The sequence below is a fragment of the Onychostoma macrolepis genome, chromosome 07 (genome assembly GCF_012432095.1).
Source record: "Onychostoma macrolepis isolate SWU-2019 chromosome 07, ASM1243209v1, whole genome shotgun sequence".
Lineage (NCBI taxonomy): Eukaryota > Metazoa > Chordata > Actinopteri > Cypriniformes > Cyprinidae > Onychostoma > Onychostoma macrolepis.
This window is the reverse complement of record NC_081161.1, coordinates 45,734,706-45,754,609: the sequence shown is the minus strand read 5'-3', so window position 1 is coordinate 45,754,609 and position 19,904 is coordinate 45,734,706. Positions and strand designations below refer to the sequence as shown.

General features: G+C 40.8%; 1 protein-coding gene across 3 annotated transcripts in view; it reads right to left on the bottom strand.

Annotated features, from left to right (window-relative positions):
- LOC131544660 (serine/threonine-protein kinase Nek11-like) overlaps window positions 1–19,904 on the bottom strand; it is a 53,367-nt gene that overhangs the window by 11,590 nt on the left and 21,873 nt on the right. For all 3 annotated transcript variants that reach the window (XM_058783039.1, XM_058783036.1, XM_058783037.1), the window contains 2 exons: window positions 9,304–9,393; window positions 9,155–9,222 (listed from right to left, as the gene is read on the bottom strand). In XM_058783039.1, coding sequence (XP_058639022.1) covers window positions 9,155–9,222; window positions 9,304–9,393 — 158 coding nt within the window. The remainder of the gene's footprint in view (window positions 1–9,154; window positions 9,223–9,303; window positions 9,394–19,904) is intronic.

Below are 19,904 nucleotides of genomic sequence, written 5' to 3'. Positions count from 1 at the left end.
CCGTTTGCACACATTGAACACACTTAAAAACATTTTCATTACATTGAGATCGTTTTAGTTCTTTTACAAAAACAGACACACGTTTGTCATTTTTTATAAAATCATCACTATAATGATTTCATGATAATCATCACTTCAACACATAATCATAATCACGGTCCTTTGCCATGTGATAAAGAAAAAACACACAATGTTGGCCACAAGTGTCTGATGAAAAATCCTGGACTTGCACTGTGGAATATTGTACCACTCTACAATTTAGTTTTAGAAAAGCGTTGATTATTGGTGGAAAACGGATGTCGTCGTGTTTATTTCCAAAGCTGTCAAAGAAATATCCTACGCTTTCCTCATTTATGTAAATGGCAAGCCAATGTTGGCCTGGCATATTTGAAGCATGTGTATTAAAAATAACTGATGATGGCAATTTTCGTAAAGGTGTTTGAGGTAAATAGTCGCAAGGGAGCACACCGAGGAAATGGGTGTTGCATGAAATCTTATCCATGATTGACGTGAGCTGGACCGTGTTCATTATTATTTTATTAATAGTAATCAACCAAGATCTGACGACGGTTCGACACTTCAATGACGCAGTCAAAAATAGAATAGACGATAAGGTTAATTGTATGGGGTAGAGGCTGTCTGAGTCTAATATTCCCAGATTTGATAAGCGACACGTGCTGTCCACAACCTTCGTCTGGCATAAGATTGAACGCATAGAGGGTGTAACCATGCAAAAAGTCCTCTCTGTCAATAGATAGAGCTTGGTTTTTGAGATGTTTTCCAGAAGCCAGCGCTAATTGGTAGAATTCACGCACTGCAGAACCACCCCCGTAATCAGGCTGCAGAGGTTTTGCAGGGAATTGTTGCCCATCCAAATAAATAGATAAAAATTCTAAATCGTAATTTTTAAACGCAAACGGGTTTTTATTATAGAATCCTGTAAAGGCATCATTATCAACCATGGCTAGAACAATAGATTTTGGTAGAGTTCCTAAGAATAAGTTTTCTTGATTACAGACTCGTGACCCCAAAGGAATTGAAAAGTTTTTCACACACACACGATCGATCGGATATTTGGCTGTGGTTGACAGCAGTGCTTGTGTGTGCCCCAATCTCACGGCTGGTGAGACACTCACTTTTTTCACAAATAGTGAGGCTGACATAATGTTTAGCTTATAGGAAACACCCCCGCTCCTCATCAAACAGAATTCGTCTTTACCTCTTGTCATGCGTATTTTAATGCCAATGCCACTAAGCATGAGTTTTTCTTGAAAGAAGATATCACTGTGAACGGGTGCGAGTAGCTCGACAACATTACTGGCATTGGTAAATGCGGCTCTCTTTGTTAGACCGTGGTTGCCACCGGCTGGATCTGCTGCATCCATGTGCCCTGCTGTATCTTTATAGAACAATCCGGCGGAGAAAAGTGTTTCCAGGGTATGTTTATCATAATTAAGAAGACACTCGATAAGACAGCGATAAGCATGCGTGTTTGTGCTCTGTGATATCAAACGATCCCCCAACGACACATCAACTTGTGAAAATATTGTTGCTCCTGCATAGTTGATAAGCCCCACTGGGGCTCCGTCTGCAATATCTGTACCATCGGGGTTAGTGATTTTGACCCTCAAAAATAACAATGTATTGTTCAAATCAATGTAATCCTCACCGGTCCCGGCAATAAAAAACTCCAAAGGTGCTGTGTCTGAAATCGCTGATAATGGTGGCACCTCTATATAGGTATTTTTTTTAATAGCAGTTTGTGTCAGAGGCACTGTGAACAGGTCGAGTTCTGATTTAATACATTCTTCGGACATGTTGTGTAGTAAAGCCATGATCTAGAATATTGTTTTGACAGATCTCTTTGACTTTGCTGTTGTAACCAGAGTCCTGCACGCGGGCGGGTACCCGCGGGTACCCGACGGGTGAACCGCAAAAATTGACGTAACGGGTGGAATAATATTGACGTGTCGGGTGCGGGTGCGGGTCGGACTGGTGACAGGCACGGGCGGGTTGCGGGTACAATTACAACCAAGACTATTTCGACTTAATCCAGTACACGCTGATAGGCAGCTCCTTTCAAATTGTCCCGTGCTTGTGTTCGCACACTCTGTCTGAAGACCGGGCTTCTACAGCGGGATTTGCAAACACTGCGCACTGTAGCCAATCGACAGCTGTACTGACATTGATTGACAGCTGTAGGTCTAGTGATTATATTAAAGGGAGAACTCTTTGCTCGCTTTTCTGTAGTTAATCTATTCACAATTTGAATAAAAGCTTTAGTCCGCAATAGTTTTTTATTGTTTACACGTTGAATGGTGCTTTCTCTCTCTCTCTGTTAACTTGTTGGGCTGCGTGTGTTAAATGTTATTATTAAATTTATTATTATTTATTATTAAAATATTAACGCATTAACTCAGAATGACTTGTTAATTGCTTGTTACATTAAAAATAAAATAAAGTTTTTTTTGTCTGCCTTATGTAGATTTAATGCGGGTGCGGTTCGGGTCGCGGTTTTTATGTCAAACGGGTCGGGTCGGGTCGGGTCCGGAATTAAATTAGTGTTGCTGTCGGATAACGGGTCGGGTATTCGGTTAACTACTGCGGGTGCGGGGCGGGTGTGGGTGCGGGCTTATCAAACAGGACCCGTGCAGGACTCTGGTTGTAACGCGTTTTGCTGTCTCCTTGCGCTTGATCATTTTGATAATAGGCTATGTATCGCTCAGGATCCATTTTGTAAGTGTTGGAATACGGCATTATTTTATTTTTAAAAAACACCTTGTTTCACAGGTCTGAAGTGTAACTTAGCACTCACCTTCCCGTAAGTGAAACGCACGTTTTGATTCCGATCGTCTTTTACCTCTATGGTTATATCTGTAATGGTTGTTTTATTGACCGGTACGTAATGTGCCTTATCGTATCTAACATTGACAATCTTATTATTCTCTGCATCTATATGTACACATCTCAGTAGCGGGACGTGCGCATCACCAACTGATTGATATTCTATGATATCTGTATATATATACAAACTGTAGAAACCCCCATTTATGTCCGCCTGATGCAGGGCATACGTCACAGTTGTGATCCCACCGCCATAGACTTCATTAGCTTGGTCTGGAGATTCTATAGCGACGCCGGGGTTTAACCCTAATATAACAGCTAACTTCCCATAAAACGTCAGTGACATCTTTGGAGGGGCCTTTAGAAAGACTCTGTTTTTTACATGATCATATCCGAGGGTCATCCCAGGAGGTAAAGTTGTGTTTATTTCTCTAATCAGAAAAAGAACATCCTCATAATAACCAGTCTTTAATGTGTTGCATAGCTTTGATATGCTTCGACTTCCATTGTTGATGTGAATCTTAATCCCTTCGCCAACAGCATAATGTTCAGGGATATGTCCATCATCATCTTCCGGTGTGTTTTGAGCCCTTTTAACAATATACGCTCCATCTTCCTCTGGAAATGTGTACCATGATTTTGGATATTCAAATTCAATCAATCCTACTTCCCATTCACCTTTTAGGTTTATAGTTCTTGCCAGCATGGTTCTATAACTAGAAATAATATTTTCTGGATAAACGGCTAACGATGCGTTGCATGGGAGCGTCAGGTAAAATCCACCCTCAGACACACCTATGCGTGCTTTCATTTTATGGCCTCTGCACATCTACCACGTCTTTCTCATTCAGCCACGTGTTGAATTTTGAAGGCCATCCTAACCACTGGACCAGAACCTTTGTTGATCGACCTTCTCGTCTCCTGTCCAAAATGTTTTCTATTTTAAACGTTTTGTTCTTACTCACAGATATTTTTTGCAATTCAGCCTCGTAAAAATCCCCATCGATAACATAATCACGGAGTCTATAGACAGGAGGATCTCGTGGGATACATGTTTTTACTGTGAAAAATTCTTCTGTGTAGTTTTTCTCATATCCTTTTGCAAACGGACCCCTAACTTTAGAGATTCTAACTGTGTCACCAACCTTATACTTAAAAATAACGTTGACGCTGTGTGCATGTCAACAGAAAGTGGTTGTTATCGTTTTCCTTAACATATGCCGACATATCAACCAGATCTGCCTGGAACTGCATGTCAATACCATAGACAAAAACTCTGTTCCTTTTGTATTTTAGCGGCGCTGTCCTGTGTAGTGTGTATGCATCCTCGCCAGCTAGCCAGTCTGAAATCTGTTTATCGCTTAAGTGAACACCTGTTTCCTTTAAAATGGCATCTTTTAATCGTTTTTTACCTCCTAGAGCCCCTGAGTTAGAAGGGGTATAGTAAATTCTTTTGAGTGTCTGCTCGGACATATTGTCACTTCGGAGTGTAGAAAAGAATAACACCTGGGGTTAAAGTGAATTGTTTTTTATTTATCAAAAAGCATTTCAAGAAGAAAATAGCAGTTTTCAAACATCATCAATGTACTGAAGAAACTTCACACACATTACAATTTTTTTCTCTATCACATAGTCAATCAGAGTTTCAATAATCTCACAAACATTAGTCTGATCATTTCTTGACATCAATGCCGTACACAGGTCTGTTACGTATGTACACATACATAAAATGTCTGCAATTCTAATGTCACTACCACATTCAGTCATCAGGTCTAGTATTTTTATGATAGTTACAGAAACCGTCTCACTGGCGTTAATACACATACGCATAACATCAGTCCAGTCATTTGACATGGCTCTTACAACAGCCATTTGTTTCTTGAGGTTTGTAAAACGTTTGGCATCAACAGCGCATCCTTTTACTGCTAAGGACACATCAGGATTGTCATCAATGATCTTGTACAGTAAGTTGGTCATTTCACATCTAATACGTTGTCTAAATATACATTTTGTCAGAACATTAACACACCATCCGTTCCCCATGGCGATGTTATACTTGTCCAGTGTGTGTGCTGCCCTTCCAGCTGTCCACTGCGTCTTAGACAATCTGTTCACTGGTAACATCCACAACTTTTTCTCTGACCTCACGAAGTTTCTCCACAATGTAAACCTCGTCACGTAGCTCACACAATATAGCATCCACCGAACCCTGGATTCTGTGTGGATTAATCCTTAAACCGAATCGGTTCAGTGCTTGAGCTATGATGTGTTTAAGCTCAGGTTTTACCAGATTACGTGATAGTTCCTCAAAGTATGCGTCAAAGAAATAGGCGCTGGGTTCAAACAAACAGGAGTGTCTAAGCTGACTAGGATGATCCACGGCACAACCAAGGCAGAGTTCCTTAAGCTTTTTGTTGATAAGATGCTCCAGTATGACCACAATAGTTGCTTTTATGATTTTGAATGCGTCAGTACGGATACATCCATCGGTGTCATCAATGCCGGCACAGGCCGCGGCTCCAGCTATCGCACCGCTACTGCCGTATGGCGTCGCAAGAGAGGTCAGGTTGTGATACCCCAGCTCCATGCAGAATTTATCCAGCCAGTCGTTGTTGGAGGTTTGTGGGAGGGTCTCCACAGGTGTAGCATTGTCATCAGGCATTGCAGGCAGGGTTTCAGGGGTGTTGCTATAGCAGCAGGCAGACGTGGATTCTTGAGACATGGTGGAAATGAATGTAGTGAGCGTTCCGATCTGTAGACTTTTTAATGGCTGTAATATGTGGGTGGAGATAAGAGACGGTTTGGGGTCTCGGGAACGCCCTGTTCAGGGTGGAACAATTTCACCTTTACAGAGCTGTAACGATCGTACATATCACACCATCTGAACATCTTGTCAATACATGTAAAAACATTGTCGATTATATGAACATCTTTCCACTGAAACAAAAACTTCATGTCATAGCGCATGTAGTGTTCCGCTTCAGGAATAGGCCACACGCGCTCACGGATCTTTGTCTTGTCGTTGCGGCAAAAAATGTAAACACAGTTATCCGGTAATTTTTTACTGTGATCAGCAACCACACGAAATCTTGTGTCAGGAACTATACCGTTCCACTCTGCAATGTACAAAGGATCATCACCGCAGTCATTCAAATCTCTCCAGACGTAGTTGTAGAATAACCACCAGTCTTTTGCCGGGAAAATCAGACAGGGTTCCCGCGTTGTAAAATTATCTTCGATATCTGTAGCGTAGAGCTTCACAACGCGCATTAATTTGTCAAACACATATCTACCGACACGATCACCAGACATAGGGAAGTCACGGGTCATCATATTCACATTGTCATGAAGAAACTTTGTCAAACTAACTCCTTGTTTTTTTCTTGGTGCAAAAGTCAGCTCCTTTCTCATATCAACAAGGCCTCTTCTAACGGTTTTAGGAGTTTTTGGAGCAGCGGCAGCCATAGTGGCAGGAACGTTCAGAATGTCTTCTGTGTTTAAATTACTATATTCTAACCACACTATTTAAAACAGCATTTCAGGATGTAGGTGGGGTCTTTAGGTGTGAAAAACAGGCCTGGAAGGAAGGCCATAAAACCCCCACAGCACCAGGTGAGTGATAAGAAAAATCGTAAATCCACTCATAAATCCAACAAATGTCAAATCAAATGTCATCTGTTTAGATCTTTTGATTTACAAACCCCTACTGCCATGTCAGTCAGGGCTGACAGGACCCCGGTGACGTGACAGTCAGCGTGACAGAGGGGTCATATACCCATAACTCAGGTCAGAAATCTACCCTGGTATACATTTGACATAGGACAACCTGTCGATCAACGCTGACAGGGTGCCCATAAATCCGGTCATAAATCCGGTCATAAATCATTATTGATGGACAGTATAGGATATAACTACTCACATCCTGCCCGTAGGGAGGAATCATGTGGAGATTAAACAAATGGACTGGGCGTAAAGACAGCGGCGGAGCTAGAGGGGTGGCATTGGACATCTGATCGACCACCCTGGATGCCACCCCAATAATTAATATGATACTATTTCATTTTCTTTGTTTAATCATACTGAAATAAGCATTAATTTCAGCCTCGAACTCAAGGATGCGACGGGTCTGGACACTTCGAAGTGTCTCTATATCAGCTGGATCGCCCAGGGATGGAGTCTCCATTCTCCCGGAAGCGCATGCTGCCATGAAAGCTCATTGGCTGCACGATTGAGCAGGCCCAGAATGTAAATGGCACGAAGTGACCTCAGATGCTTCTGACTCGATAGGAGGAGATGGCGGGCAAGTTGCGACATACGACAGGAGCCCTGTCTATTCACCTGTTCTGCGTAGCCCTGTTCTGCGGTGCAGAAGAAGATCTAGATCGGGGCATAGATAAGGGGACTCCACCTCCCCTGAGGTATTGGACTCTCAACCGCAACGCTGAGATGGTCATCCTCCCACAATGAGAGCATGACTCATCCACGAAAGCAGCCTCAGCATGCTCGATGCCCAAACACATGAGGCAACGATCGTGACTGTCATCCGACACCAGGTAATGACTGCATCCAAAAACACACGGGTGGAATGACATCTTTAAAAAAGACGCACCGTTGTCTTTACAAAGACGCAACGTCACACCTGTGTCTTGCTCTTTTAGGGAAATTAACTCTTTCAAAGTGCTGAAGCGCACAGGGGAAACCACCGCTGCAGCGCTGTAACCCCAACACCAGTGGTGAAGAAGCCTGATCCCCAGAGCGCTCGTTGACTCGTCAGAATACTCCTCTTCAGATGACAGGCAGAGCAGAACAATAGAACCGCTCAGCTCTGAAGCAAAAAGCTGAATGTGCGTTGCACACGCTTCCGCATTTATACCTGCCCTGCTGGGTGGAGCGCGAGATGCAAATCCCGCACGCCGATATGCTTTGGAAGATGCACTCGAAGATGACAGGGCTCTCAGGCGAGATCCCAATTCGTGATACGTTCCAGCGTGAAGTCAAATGTGACCAACAGAAAGTGAAGGAATGGTCTCTGATTTCTTATCAGGTGTTCTCCAAACTCTTCAGGCAATAAATGAAAAAACTCAGAGCTGCTATCTTGGGAAAAGGACGTTGCCATAATTGGGTGCCAATAATTTTGGCCAATATGAACTAGAGAAAGCATTTATTTCACAATGAGATCCCCCACTTTCAATTGTTTTACTTCAATGATAGGTTAGAATTTTGTGAATTTTGTGAATGAAAGATCAAAAGTATAAACAATGCAGATTTATTTTCAACAGCCGACTTTGATCATATTTACCAAGGGTGCCAGTTTTAGTGGAGGGCACTGTATATATATATATATATATACAGTATATACATTGATTTGGACAAAAACCTCAAGACTGGTCTCTTCAGATTGAGTGCAACATTCCAAGTTGTAAACGATATCCAATTTTCCAATGTCTGCCATTTTGGGCGTCAGCAATTTTGAATTTTGCTGTAACGTGCTACATTTTATAAACACAATGGCTAGGGCAGCCTCACCTTGTGGTCAAAAAATATAATACATTTAAAAAATGATATCTTTTGATTGGTTTTGCCTATTGTCATGAAACTGGTATTGGTAAATTCCTTGGATCATGCTGAGAACATCAATACCAATTAGACAGTAATTGGCTGAACTTCCTGTCCACCATTTTGATTTTCTTCATAAAACCTTTTTTTTTTTTAACTCCTACTAGACCATTGGTCCGATTTTCACCAAATTTGACTCGGATCATCTTCAGACCATTCTGGCAAAAAGTTATGGGTTTTGTGACGAAAGACAAAGCGGTTTTGATTTACCACTTCAACAAATTTCATGGCAAGCTGCATCGGAGGCTGTATCTCTGCAAAGCATATTGTCACTAAACTTTATGTTTGTCATTGTCACCTCACACTAACCACACCACATCAATTTGGTAATGTGATATGATATACCATTAAATCATATTACTAGTTACTGTATTTATGATTTTCAGCCTTTTTGAATAAGATCATCTTAAAATGCCTTTAATTACTCATTTCTGCAGTTAGTCTGAAGTTCCCTGCCATGCTTAGCTCCTTACTTTGCCTCTTTTGTGCTAGGCCCCTTAATTGCTGCTTGCATACTTTATATACTTTATGAAATCTAATAATTAGAATAGGTTATTATATTAGTTATTACAAACAAAATTAAATTAGATTTGTCAATGTATTTTTAGTCCAGTGTGTCCAGAATTTTGATGTCCAAGAATGTTATTCTGTTTATGAGTATTAGGTTTTTGTTTGTTTGTTTTGTATTGTTTACCTGATGTGCACTGTTGAGTAACCGAAATCCCCTAGATTGATGTAGCCATCTTCAGTCAGAAAAATATTCTACAATGACAATAGAAATCTCATCAATTATACACATTTAATTTGGTGACAAATGTTTTAGTAAGCTTTATCAGTGTCTACCTGAGGTTTGATATCTCTATGAAGAATGTTCCTCCTCTCATCATGAATATACTGCAGGGCCAGACAAATCTGGACAAACCAGTCAAGAATCTGCACAGAGATGATACACATGGAGAAAGAAGAAAGCATCGAAAAATATGCATCTTGGGGTTGACTTGTGAGAGACTTTATATTTTTCTGCTGTATAAGGTAGGATATGTTTTAATAAAAGGTGTAAACTGAATTTGGCCCTTCATTATTATATACAGTGCCTATAGAAAGTCTTCATACCCCTTAATTTTTTTCATATTTTGTTATGTTGCGCTATTATGTTAAACTGTTTTAAATTACTTTTTTTCCCCACATAAATCTACACCCCACTCATCATAATGACAAAGCAAAAACCGAATTTATCGCAACTTTACAAATTTATTAAAAAGGAAACACTGAAAAAATGACATTGCACAAGTCTTCATACCCTTTGCTTTGACACTTGAAATTTAGATCAGGAGCATTTCAGTTTCACTGGATCATCTTTGAGATGTTTCTATACACCGACTGGAGTTAACCTGTGGCAAATTCAGTTGATTGGACATGATTTGGAAAGGCACACACACCTGTCTATATAAAGTTTAACAGCTGAAATGGATGTCAGACCAAAAACTAAGCCATGAGGTCAAAGGAATGGCCTGCAGAGCTGAGAGACAGGATTGTGTTGAGACAGATCTTGGGAAGACTTCCAAAAAAAAAAAAAAAATTCTGCTGTGTTGAAGGTTCACAGGAGCATTTGGCCTCCATAATCCTTAATGCATGAAGTTTGAAACAATCAGGGCTACGTTTCCCAAAAGCATCGTAAGCCTAAGTTGATCGTAGCTCCATTGGTTTCAATGGGTCTACGATGTACTTAAGCTTACGATGCTTTTGGGAAACGCAACCCAGGACTCTTCCTAGATCTAGCCTCCTGGACAAACTGAGCCATCGAAGGAGAAGGGTCTTGGTTAGAGAGGTGATCAAGACACTGATGGTCACTCTGGTTGAGCTCCATGATCTTAGAGATGGGAGAAACTTACAGAAGGACAATCATCACTGCGAAACTCCACCAATCTGGGCTAATGACCAAAGTGACCAAACTCAAGCTTCTCAGTAAAGATACATGAAACCATGACTGGAATTTACAAAAATACACCCAAATAACTCTCAGACTATGAAAAAAAAAAAAAAAAGATTTTCTGGTCTGATGAACCTCAATTCCTTATTCATGTCTGAGGGAAACCAAGCACCGCTTATCACCTGCATAATACCATCCCAGCGGTGAAGCATGGTGGAGGCAGCATCATGCAGTGGGGGTGTTTTTCAGGGGCAGGGACTGGGGAAGCGATCAGAGAAGACGGAAAGCTGCAGCTAAATACAGAGACATCCTTAATGAAAACCTGGTTCAGAGCACTCAGAACCTCAGACTGGGCTGAAAGTTTACCTTCCAACATGACAATCACCCTACGCACATAGCCAATACAATGTAGAAGTGGCTTAGGGATGACTCTATGAACGTTCTCGAGTGGCCTAGCCAGCGCTGGGACTTGGAACCAATCAGACATCTTTGGACAAACCTGTAAATGGCTGTCCACCAATGGTCCCCAGCCAACCTGACAGAGCTTGAGATGATCTAAAGAGAAGACTGGCAAAAAAAACAAAAACAAATGCAGATGTGCAAAACTTGTTGCATCATTCCCAAAAAGACCTGAGGCTGTAATTGTTGCCAAAGTGCTTTAACTAAGTTTTGAGTTAAGGGCATGAAGACTTGTGCAATGTAATTTTTTCAGTGTTTCCTTTTTAATAAATTTGCAAAGTTGTGATAAATCCGTTTTTTGCTTTATCATTATGGTGAGTGGGGTGTAGATTTTTTGTGGGGAATAAAAGTAATTTAAAGCAGTTTAACAACAATACAACATAACAAAATGTGAAAAAAAATAAGGGGTATGAAGAATTTCTATAGGCACTGTATATACAGGTGCATCTCAATAATTTTGAATGTCGTTGAAAAGTTCATTTATTTCAGTAATTCAACTCAAATTGTGCAACTCGTGTATTAAATAAATTCAATGCACACAGACTGAAGTAGTTTAAGTCTTTGGTTCTTTTAATTGTGATGATTTAGGCTCACATTTAACAAAAACCCACCAATTCACTATCTCAACAAATTAGAATACTTCATAAGAACAATAAAAAAAAAAAAATACAACATTTTTTGTGAATTGTTGGCCTTCTGGAAAGTATGTTAATTTACTGTATATGTACTCAATACTTGGTAGGGGCTCCTTTTGCTTTAATTACTGCCTCAATTCGGCGTGGCATGGAGGTGATCACTTTGTGGCACTGCTGAGGTGGTGTGGAAGCCCAGGTTGCTTTGATAGCAGCCTTCAGCTCATCTGCATTGTTGGGTCTGGTGACTCTCATCTTCCTCTTGACAATACACCATAGATTCTGTATGGGGTTCAGGTCAGGCAAGTTTGCTGGCCAATCAAGCACAGTAACACCATGGTCATTGAACCAGCTTTTGGTAACTTTGGCAGTGTGGGCAGGTGCCAAGTCCTGCTGGAAAATGAAATCAGCATCTCCATAAAGCTTGTCAGCAGAAGGAAGCATGAAGTGCTCTAAAATCTCCTGGTAGACGGCTGCGTTGACTGTGGATTTCAGAAAACACAGTGGACCAACACCAGCAGATGACATGGCAGCCCAAATCATCACTGACTGTGGAAACTTCACACTGGACTTCAAGCAACATGGATTCTGTGCCTCTCCACTCTTCCTCCAGACTCTGGGACCTTGATTTCCAAATGAAATACAAAATTTACTTTCATCTGAAAAGAGGACTTTGGACCACTGAGCAACAGTCCAGTTATTTTTCTCCACAGCCCAGGTAAGATGCTTCTGACGATGTCTCTAGTTCAGAAGTGGCTTGGTAGCCCTTTTCCTGAAGACGCCTGAGCGTGGTGACTCTTAATGCACTGACTACAGCTTCAGTCCACTCCTTGTGAAGCTCTCCCAAGTGTTTGAATCAGCTTTGCTTGACAGTATTCTCAAGTTTGCGGCCATCCCTGTTGCTTGTGCACCTTTTCCTAACCAAATTATTCCTTCCAGTCAACTTTGCATTTAATATGCTTTGATACAGCACTCTGTAAACAGCCACACCTTTCAGTAATGACCTTCTGTGACTTACCCTCTTTGTGGAGGGTGTCAATGTTCGTCTTCTGGATCATTGCCAAGTCAGCAGTCGTCTCCATTATTGTGGTTTCAAAGAACAAGAGATACCCGGAATTTATACTGTAGGGATGGTCATTAATTGAAACTCAAATGTAAATATTCTAATATTTTGAGATACTGATTTTTGACTTTTCATGAGCTGTAAGCTCTAATCATCAAAATTAAAACAAAAAAAAACTTTTGAAATGTTTTACTTTACATGCAATGAATCTAAAATATATGAAAGTTTCACTTTTTGAAATAACTTACAAGAAAAAATGAACTTTTTCACGACATTCTAATTTATTGAGATGCACCTGTATACCAGGGGTGGCACGGTACACAGATGTCATGGTTCGGTATGTACCTCGGTTCGGGGGTCAGGGTTTGATACGGTTTTGGTACAACAGGGGGGAAAAAAAATCTACTATGCTCAGTTTCTTTTCATTTATTTTTAACAGACAGTAGTGCAAATTAAAAAAAAAAAAAACATCTAGATGTGAAAATACTAAATATTATTACATTATATATATAAAATCTGTTTTGTTTTAATTGTGAGTGTACACAAATAAAAGAAGACCTTTATACAGTGATTATTAATAAGACAATATGTGTTTAAAGTTGATTCTGCTGGCATGGGGTGAAAAACCCTAAGAAAAAGCTGTGCCACCCTAGCTGCCACCCCAGAATTATCACAGAATAAAATATAAATGTAAGCAGTGTTTCATGTGCTACTTTTCAGCCACGGCGATGACAGCGCACGATGGTTTCACGCGCACGCAGCGCACCCAGTGTAGTCGGCTTCATTAACAAATGACTCAGTTGAACCAGTTCTTTTCGAGTCAAAAACACAAAGCGCAGCCCATTCACTAACAAATTGTTTTTACATTTGTTCGTGAATCAGATACTGATTCTTGGTTTATTCAGAAGTCCTCTGAGAAATCTAATCCCGTCTGGATATGTCTGAGATTCATCCCGTAATTGTTTGGTGATCCGATTCTCACCAAACAATTGGACCGCTCGCTCCACTTTCATCATGGATATAGGCCTTTCTGCCATATCGGACGAAACAATAACATGAAATCAATAAGAAGATGCCGATCACGAATAGCAGAGTTAGGTAAGAATGTTGTATTGCAGTTTTCTCGATTGTTAACATACTATAACTGATTTCAGTTGGCCCATTTTCCCAAACCATTAATTAATTTCTCAGGACAAAAGACACATTTCTCAAAAAGTTTAACAATGAGTAAGTTAAACATTAGGTAGTAAAACTGATGACACCAATCAGAATCTCTGCATCAACGGAGAGAGGAGAGAGCTGAACGAATAATATACATGGGTTTTAAACTTACACATTCAGTATAATTACAGTACAGTGCCAGTAGGCTACATGATGGAAATTTCACTATTCTATATGTACAGTAAACTGTAGCACATGTTGTACACCTTCAAACGTGTGACTGTCAAATTTTATTTGTAACAATTTATTTTATGTGTAGGCCTATAGTCTTGTGTCAGGAGACCAGGAAACCGTTATAGTACTGTATACTGTAATGAAATATGATCAAATGTGCAGAGGATGCTGAATTTTTATTTTTTTTTTCTACTGTACTGTATTGTGGTGCATACCAAGTACATATACAATTCTTTGGTATTTGAACTTTTCTAGTGTTTTTAATCTACTGCAAGACTACTTTACAGTAGTAAAATGAAAATTACCTGTTCCCAAAAGTTAATTGCTGAATTATTATTATTATCTGTAATTTAATTTATGTTGTATACTGTAATAGACATTGAGCTGCAAAAATAATTCCTGAATCATAATAAGAGTTTTTTGTTAAGTGTTATTGATCTCATGAGTGTTCACTGGGCAGGAAAGTCATCTGTGTATTTGAATTGTGTGTAAGAATTTAAGAATACCTGTAATAACTAGATTGAAAAGTTTGAAAGACAAATTTATGCTGGCTTGTCTTAAAGTCTTGTTTAAAAAAACATAAATAGTTTACTCAGTTAGATGTTCTAGATGTTTGCTAAAGTGTTGTTGGTTGCTAGGCTCTTGCTATGCAGTTGCTGGGGTGTTGCTAGACTATTGATAGTGTGTTCTGGGTGATTACAGACATTCCCACCTCTGGTAATAACAGAAAACCAAGCATTGTTTTCAAAACTGATCCAGATTCAATGCTGTGATATTATTGTATTTCTTTCTAATGTTAGGAAATTCAAAAGTATTAAGGTCTCTGCACACTGAAGGCCATTGCACATTGAGTCTGAAATTTTCGCATGCGTTTTTCCGTTTTTTCGTGTTCTTCATCCTTTCCTATTAAAATGAATGCTACGGATGCGAAAACGCAGAAAATCGAACCTGATCTGAATTTTTTGTGACGGACGAAAGTTTCGGAGGCAGTGTGTAAACGTGATTGGCACAACGTGAGGTCGTATTTATTTTTCAACATGCGAAAATTTCGGACTCACTCTTTTTCATTTTAAACAGTATAGATGATTACTTAATGGTAAGGCAATATTTGTGAACACAACTGTGCATGTCAGAGAATAAATCCCCAAAAACTATGCATGGGGGCTTGCTTTGGTGTTGTCACCCCTCATAGACCCCATGCCACCCCATTGACACCCTAAAAATTATTTTCTAGATCCGCCCCTGCTCTGTTGTGATTAAACATGAGATACAATTCGTTTTGGGTATATTTAACAGGTATTCGTGGTCTCATGAATCTATGATTTGTTCCTGGTCATGTCATATTTATTTTGAACTATAGTATAACATTACAGTGCTGACTTTGTAGCATATGTTTGACTGAATTGTTTGCTTTTGTCTTTATTTCCTCTTATATAAGCCTCTTATACTTTGTACTTATACTTTCATAATGGCTATTTTTGTTCATTAAAACTGACATTAACATATTAGAGAAAGATACAGCTGAATTGATGCTTGAAGACTGCACTTCCAGAATCAGAATCAGAATTAGCTTTATTCGCCAGGTGTGCGCAAACACATGAGGAATTTGTTTTTATGCCTAGATGTTCTAGTGCATAGAGATCTGAACCGTCTGCCTGAAGGGAGAAGTGCAAACAGGCTGTGTCTGGGGTGAGAGGGGTCTTTGATGATGTTACCTGCCCGTTTCTTCACTCTGGAGTTGTACAAGTCCTGAAGGCTGGGCAGGTGTACACCAATGATCTTTTCTGCTGTCCTAACAGTCCGTTGAAGTCTTCTTAAATCTGATTTGCTGGCTGACCCAAACCAGACAGTTATAGAGGAGCACAGAACCGACTCAATAACAGCTGAGTAAAACTGTTTCAGCAGCTCCTGTGGCAGGTTGAACTTTTTCAGCTGAAGAAAGAAGTACAACCTCTGCTGGGCCTTTTTCACAATGGAGTCAATGTGATTGTCCCACTTCAGGTCCTGAGAGATGGTTGTGCCCAGGAACCTGAATGACTCCACTGCAGCCACAGTGCTGTTCATGATGGTGAGTGGGGGGAGAGCAGGGGGGTTTCTCCTGAATTCCACTATCATCTCCACAGTTTTGAGCGTGTTCAGCTCCAGGTTGTTGTGACTGCACCAGACAGCCAGCTGCTCAACCTCTTGTCTGTAAGCTGACTCGTCGCCGTCCTGGATGAGGCCGATGACTGTAGTGTCATCTGCAAACTTCAGGAGTTTGACAGAGGGGTCTTTAGAGGTGCAGTCATTTGTGTAGAGGGAGAAGAGTAGTGGGGAGAGAACGCAGCCCTGAGGGGCACCAATGCTGATGGTGCGGGTGTGGGATGTGAGTTTTCCCAGCCTCACTAGCTGTTGCCTGTCAGTCAGGAAGCTGGAAATCCACTGACAGATGGAGGTGGGTACAGAGAGCTGTGTTAGTTTGTTCTGAAGGGTGTCCGGGATGATGGTGTTGAAAGCGGAGCTGAAGTCCACAAACAAGATCCTTGCATAAGTCCCTGGTTTGTCCAGATGTTGCAGGATGTAGTGCAGTCCCATATTAACTGCATCATCCACAGATCTGTTTGCTCGGTAAGCAAACTGCAGGGGGTCCAGCAAGGGTCTAGTAATGTCCTTCAGGTGGGCCAACACCAGTCTCTCAAATGACTTCATGAACACAGATGTTAAAGCAACAGGTCTGTAGTCATTAAGTCCTGTGATTTTTGGTTTCTTGGGTACAGGGATGATGGTGAAACATTTGAAGCAGGATGGGACTTCACACAGCTGTTGAAGATCAGTGTGAAGATGGATGATAGCTGGACAGCACAGGCTTTGATGCAGGCTGGAGAGACACCGTCTGGGCCTTTGGCTTTCCTTATCTTCTGCTTTCTGAAGACTTTGCATACACCATCTTCACAGATCTTGAGTACAGGTTGAGAAACAGTAGGGGGGAGGGAGGGTGAGGGTGTTGATGGCTGTGTTGTGAGACGGTCGGAGCGGGTGTGGGGTGTCAGACCAGTCTTTTCAAACCTGTAGTAGAACTCGTTCAGGTCTTCAGCCAGTTGTTGATTGGCCTCAGTGTTGGGGGATGGGGTCTTCGTGATGGCTTTCAGGCCATTCCACACTGATGTAGAGTCATTGCTTGAAAGCAGTTTTTTTTAGCTTTCCAGAGTAGTTTAATTTTGCCACTCTTATCTCCCTATTCAGTGTGTATTTGGCCTGTTTGTACAAGGCTTTGTCCCCGCTCCTGTAGGCGTCCTCTTTTGGCCTGGCGAAGCTGTTTGAGTTTTGCACTGAACCAAGGTTTGTCATTGTTAAATGTTAAATAAGTCCTGGTGGGTACACACATGTCCTCACAGAAACTGATGTAGGACGTCACGGTGTCAGTAAGCTCGTCCAGATCAGTAGCTGCAGCCTCAAAAACACTCCAATCAGTAAGTTCGAAGCTGGCCCGTAAATCCTGCTCTGCTTCAGCAGTCCATCTCTTTACAGTTTTTACTACAGGCTTAGCAGATTTGAGTTTCTGCCTGTAGGCTGGTAGAAGATGAACCAAACAGTGATCAGAGAGTCCCAGTGCTGCACGGGGGACAGAGTGGTATGCATCCTTTAAGACAGTGTAGCAGTGGTCCAGTATATTTCTGTCTCTGGTGGGGCATGTGATGTGCTGTCTATATTTAGGCAGTTCACGGGTGAGATTAGCTTTATTAAAGTCACCGATAATGATAATGAAAGAGTCCGGATAACGCTGTTCTGTGTGTGTAATTTGATCGGCCTGCAGTTCTAGCGCCGCGCTCACAGGCGCGTCAGGAGGAATGTACACACTCACCAGAATAAATGAGGAAAACTCCCGCGGTGAATAAAAAGGCTTACAGTTAATAAAGAGAGCTTCCAAATTTGGGCAGCACATCTTCTTTAAAACTGTCACGTCTGTACACAAGCCTTCATTGATATAAAAACATAATCCACCACCTCTCGTTTTCCCCGAGGACTCGGTGACGTGTCGCCTGGAGTGCTTGTATAGGAACGCAGCTCCTCCGATTAAAATGTCCAGTAAAACGTCTGAATGCTCAAATGTAGGTAGAAAGTTATTTGGTGTGCCATTTCTGATGTCCAGGAGTTCGTTTCTAGTAAAGCTGATCGGGAAAAATTTGCTTAAGACAGGACAAACAAACAAAAAAAGAACAAGTACCAAGCAGCGACAAACCATGGCTGCCATCTGCGGCGCCATTGTATCATTGTCATTCTTTGTACTCCAGTGATTTCACTTATATTTTTCCTTTGAAAAAAAGGGGAAAAAAATTGCTGTGTTCCAGCAGCAATGATAAACAGCCAACCTGGTCTCATGGCATTTACGTACCTGGGTGCACTTTTTATCGTGCCATGAAATATGTACCAATAAGTACATATCACTGCAGTTTCCAAAATAAATGAACATTTTCACACAAATTTACAGAGTTGCGATTAATAAAGCGTAATTTTGGCACAATTACTTGAAGAATATGATGCTATGACTTCAAAACAATATTAATGTGCTGGAAGATTTGAAAAGTGATGCTTTCGAACGTTAACATCGCACACATCCAGCTTCATATCTATGGGTTTTCATCGCTGATAAGTTTGTTCGGTGGTTCACGGAGTACGGAGACGGACTTAGGAGACGAGAAGCACCGGTTCGAATCCCGTGTAACTACGGTACCACAAAGCAGTTAAAATCTGTGTAAAAGGAAGTTCAAATGGCACAGTTGCGTCAATTAATATGTTTTTATATCAGTTTTGCATTTTTTAACACTGTCGGGTAGGTTTAGGGCTGGATTTGGTGTAGGGCGTATTTTCAACATGCCCTACACCAAATCCAGCCCTAAACCTACTCGATAGTCCCCGGATATTTGAATTCTGAACCGTCGCAATACGTATCTGAAGCAACATAATAAAAAAACAGCAATACGTACCAATATCTACGTAATAAAAACGTGCCAGGGTTCACATATTGAACCTGTGTTTTAGCGCCACTCAGTGGACATTTCTATTTGAAACTGCGGCGAAACGTGCAGCAAGGTACGTAAAATGGTGTCGCACAAAAAGTGCACAGAGGTACGAATTTCTATGAGACCAGGTTGTAAACAGCAGTTGGCGATTAAAGTTTTCTATGCACAGTTTGATTTGATGAAAGTCACGAGACCGATTACTATCTCTCTATCCAATCACGTTGATGGATAAAAATAAAATTAAAATAAGCATGTAAGGACCACAAACGGAGGAAAATAGCGGATTAAAAGTACCGATATATCACTTAAAATGTACTCAAGTAAAAGTAAAAGTAGGGGAGACCGGGGATGATAGTAACACTTTTTGTTTGAGCATCAGTAAATCAGTGGTTGTTTGTGCTAGATCTCTCAAACTTTGGTATATCGTAGCCACATTTGTCTACTACAAATAAAACTCACTTGGACGTGTACTGCATAATCACAAATGGTGTGAGTTAATGTCAAATACAAAGAGTTCCGTTGTTACAACCTACCCCACTACTGGGGTGAGTTGTAACAGGCTGGGGATAGATGTAACAGTGTGAAGTAATTTGCTGAAATAAGACCCACACTGCCAATTTATGCAAGAACTTTACTGACAAACAAAAAATAATCAGTTTTGAATAAAGTGAACCATTTAAAGTGACAAAAAACATTATATTGTATTCCTTTTCAATTTAGCACAAAAACAATTGCTGTGTGTGTTTGTGTGAGTGTGTGTGTGTGTGTATGTGTGTGTGTGTGTGTGTGTACTGTGTTCCTGTCACATAAGGGCTCAGTCACTAGCTGTGTTGCCATCTACCTATTTTTATGTGAATTTTGGAATGCTGTATGGAAATGTCAAGATGCACAGAAATTCTAAAATTGTGCACAAAAAAATGTATGTGCTCATTTGAGGCAGCTAGTGTTTTTGTCCAATAAAAAGT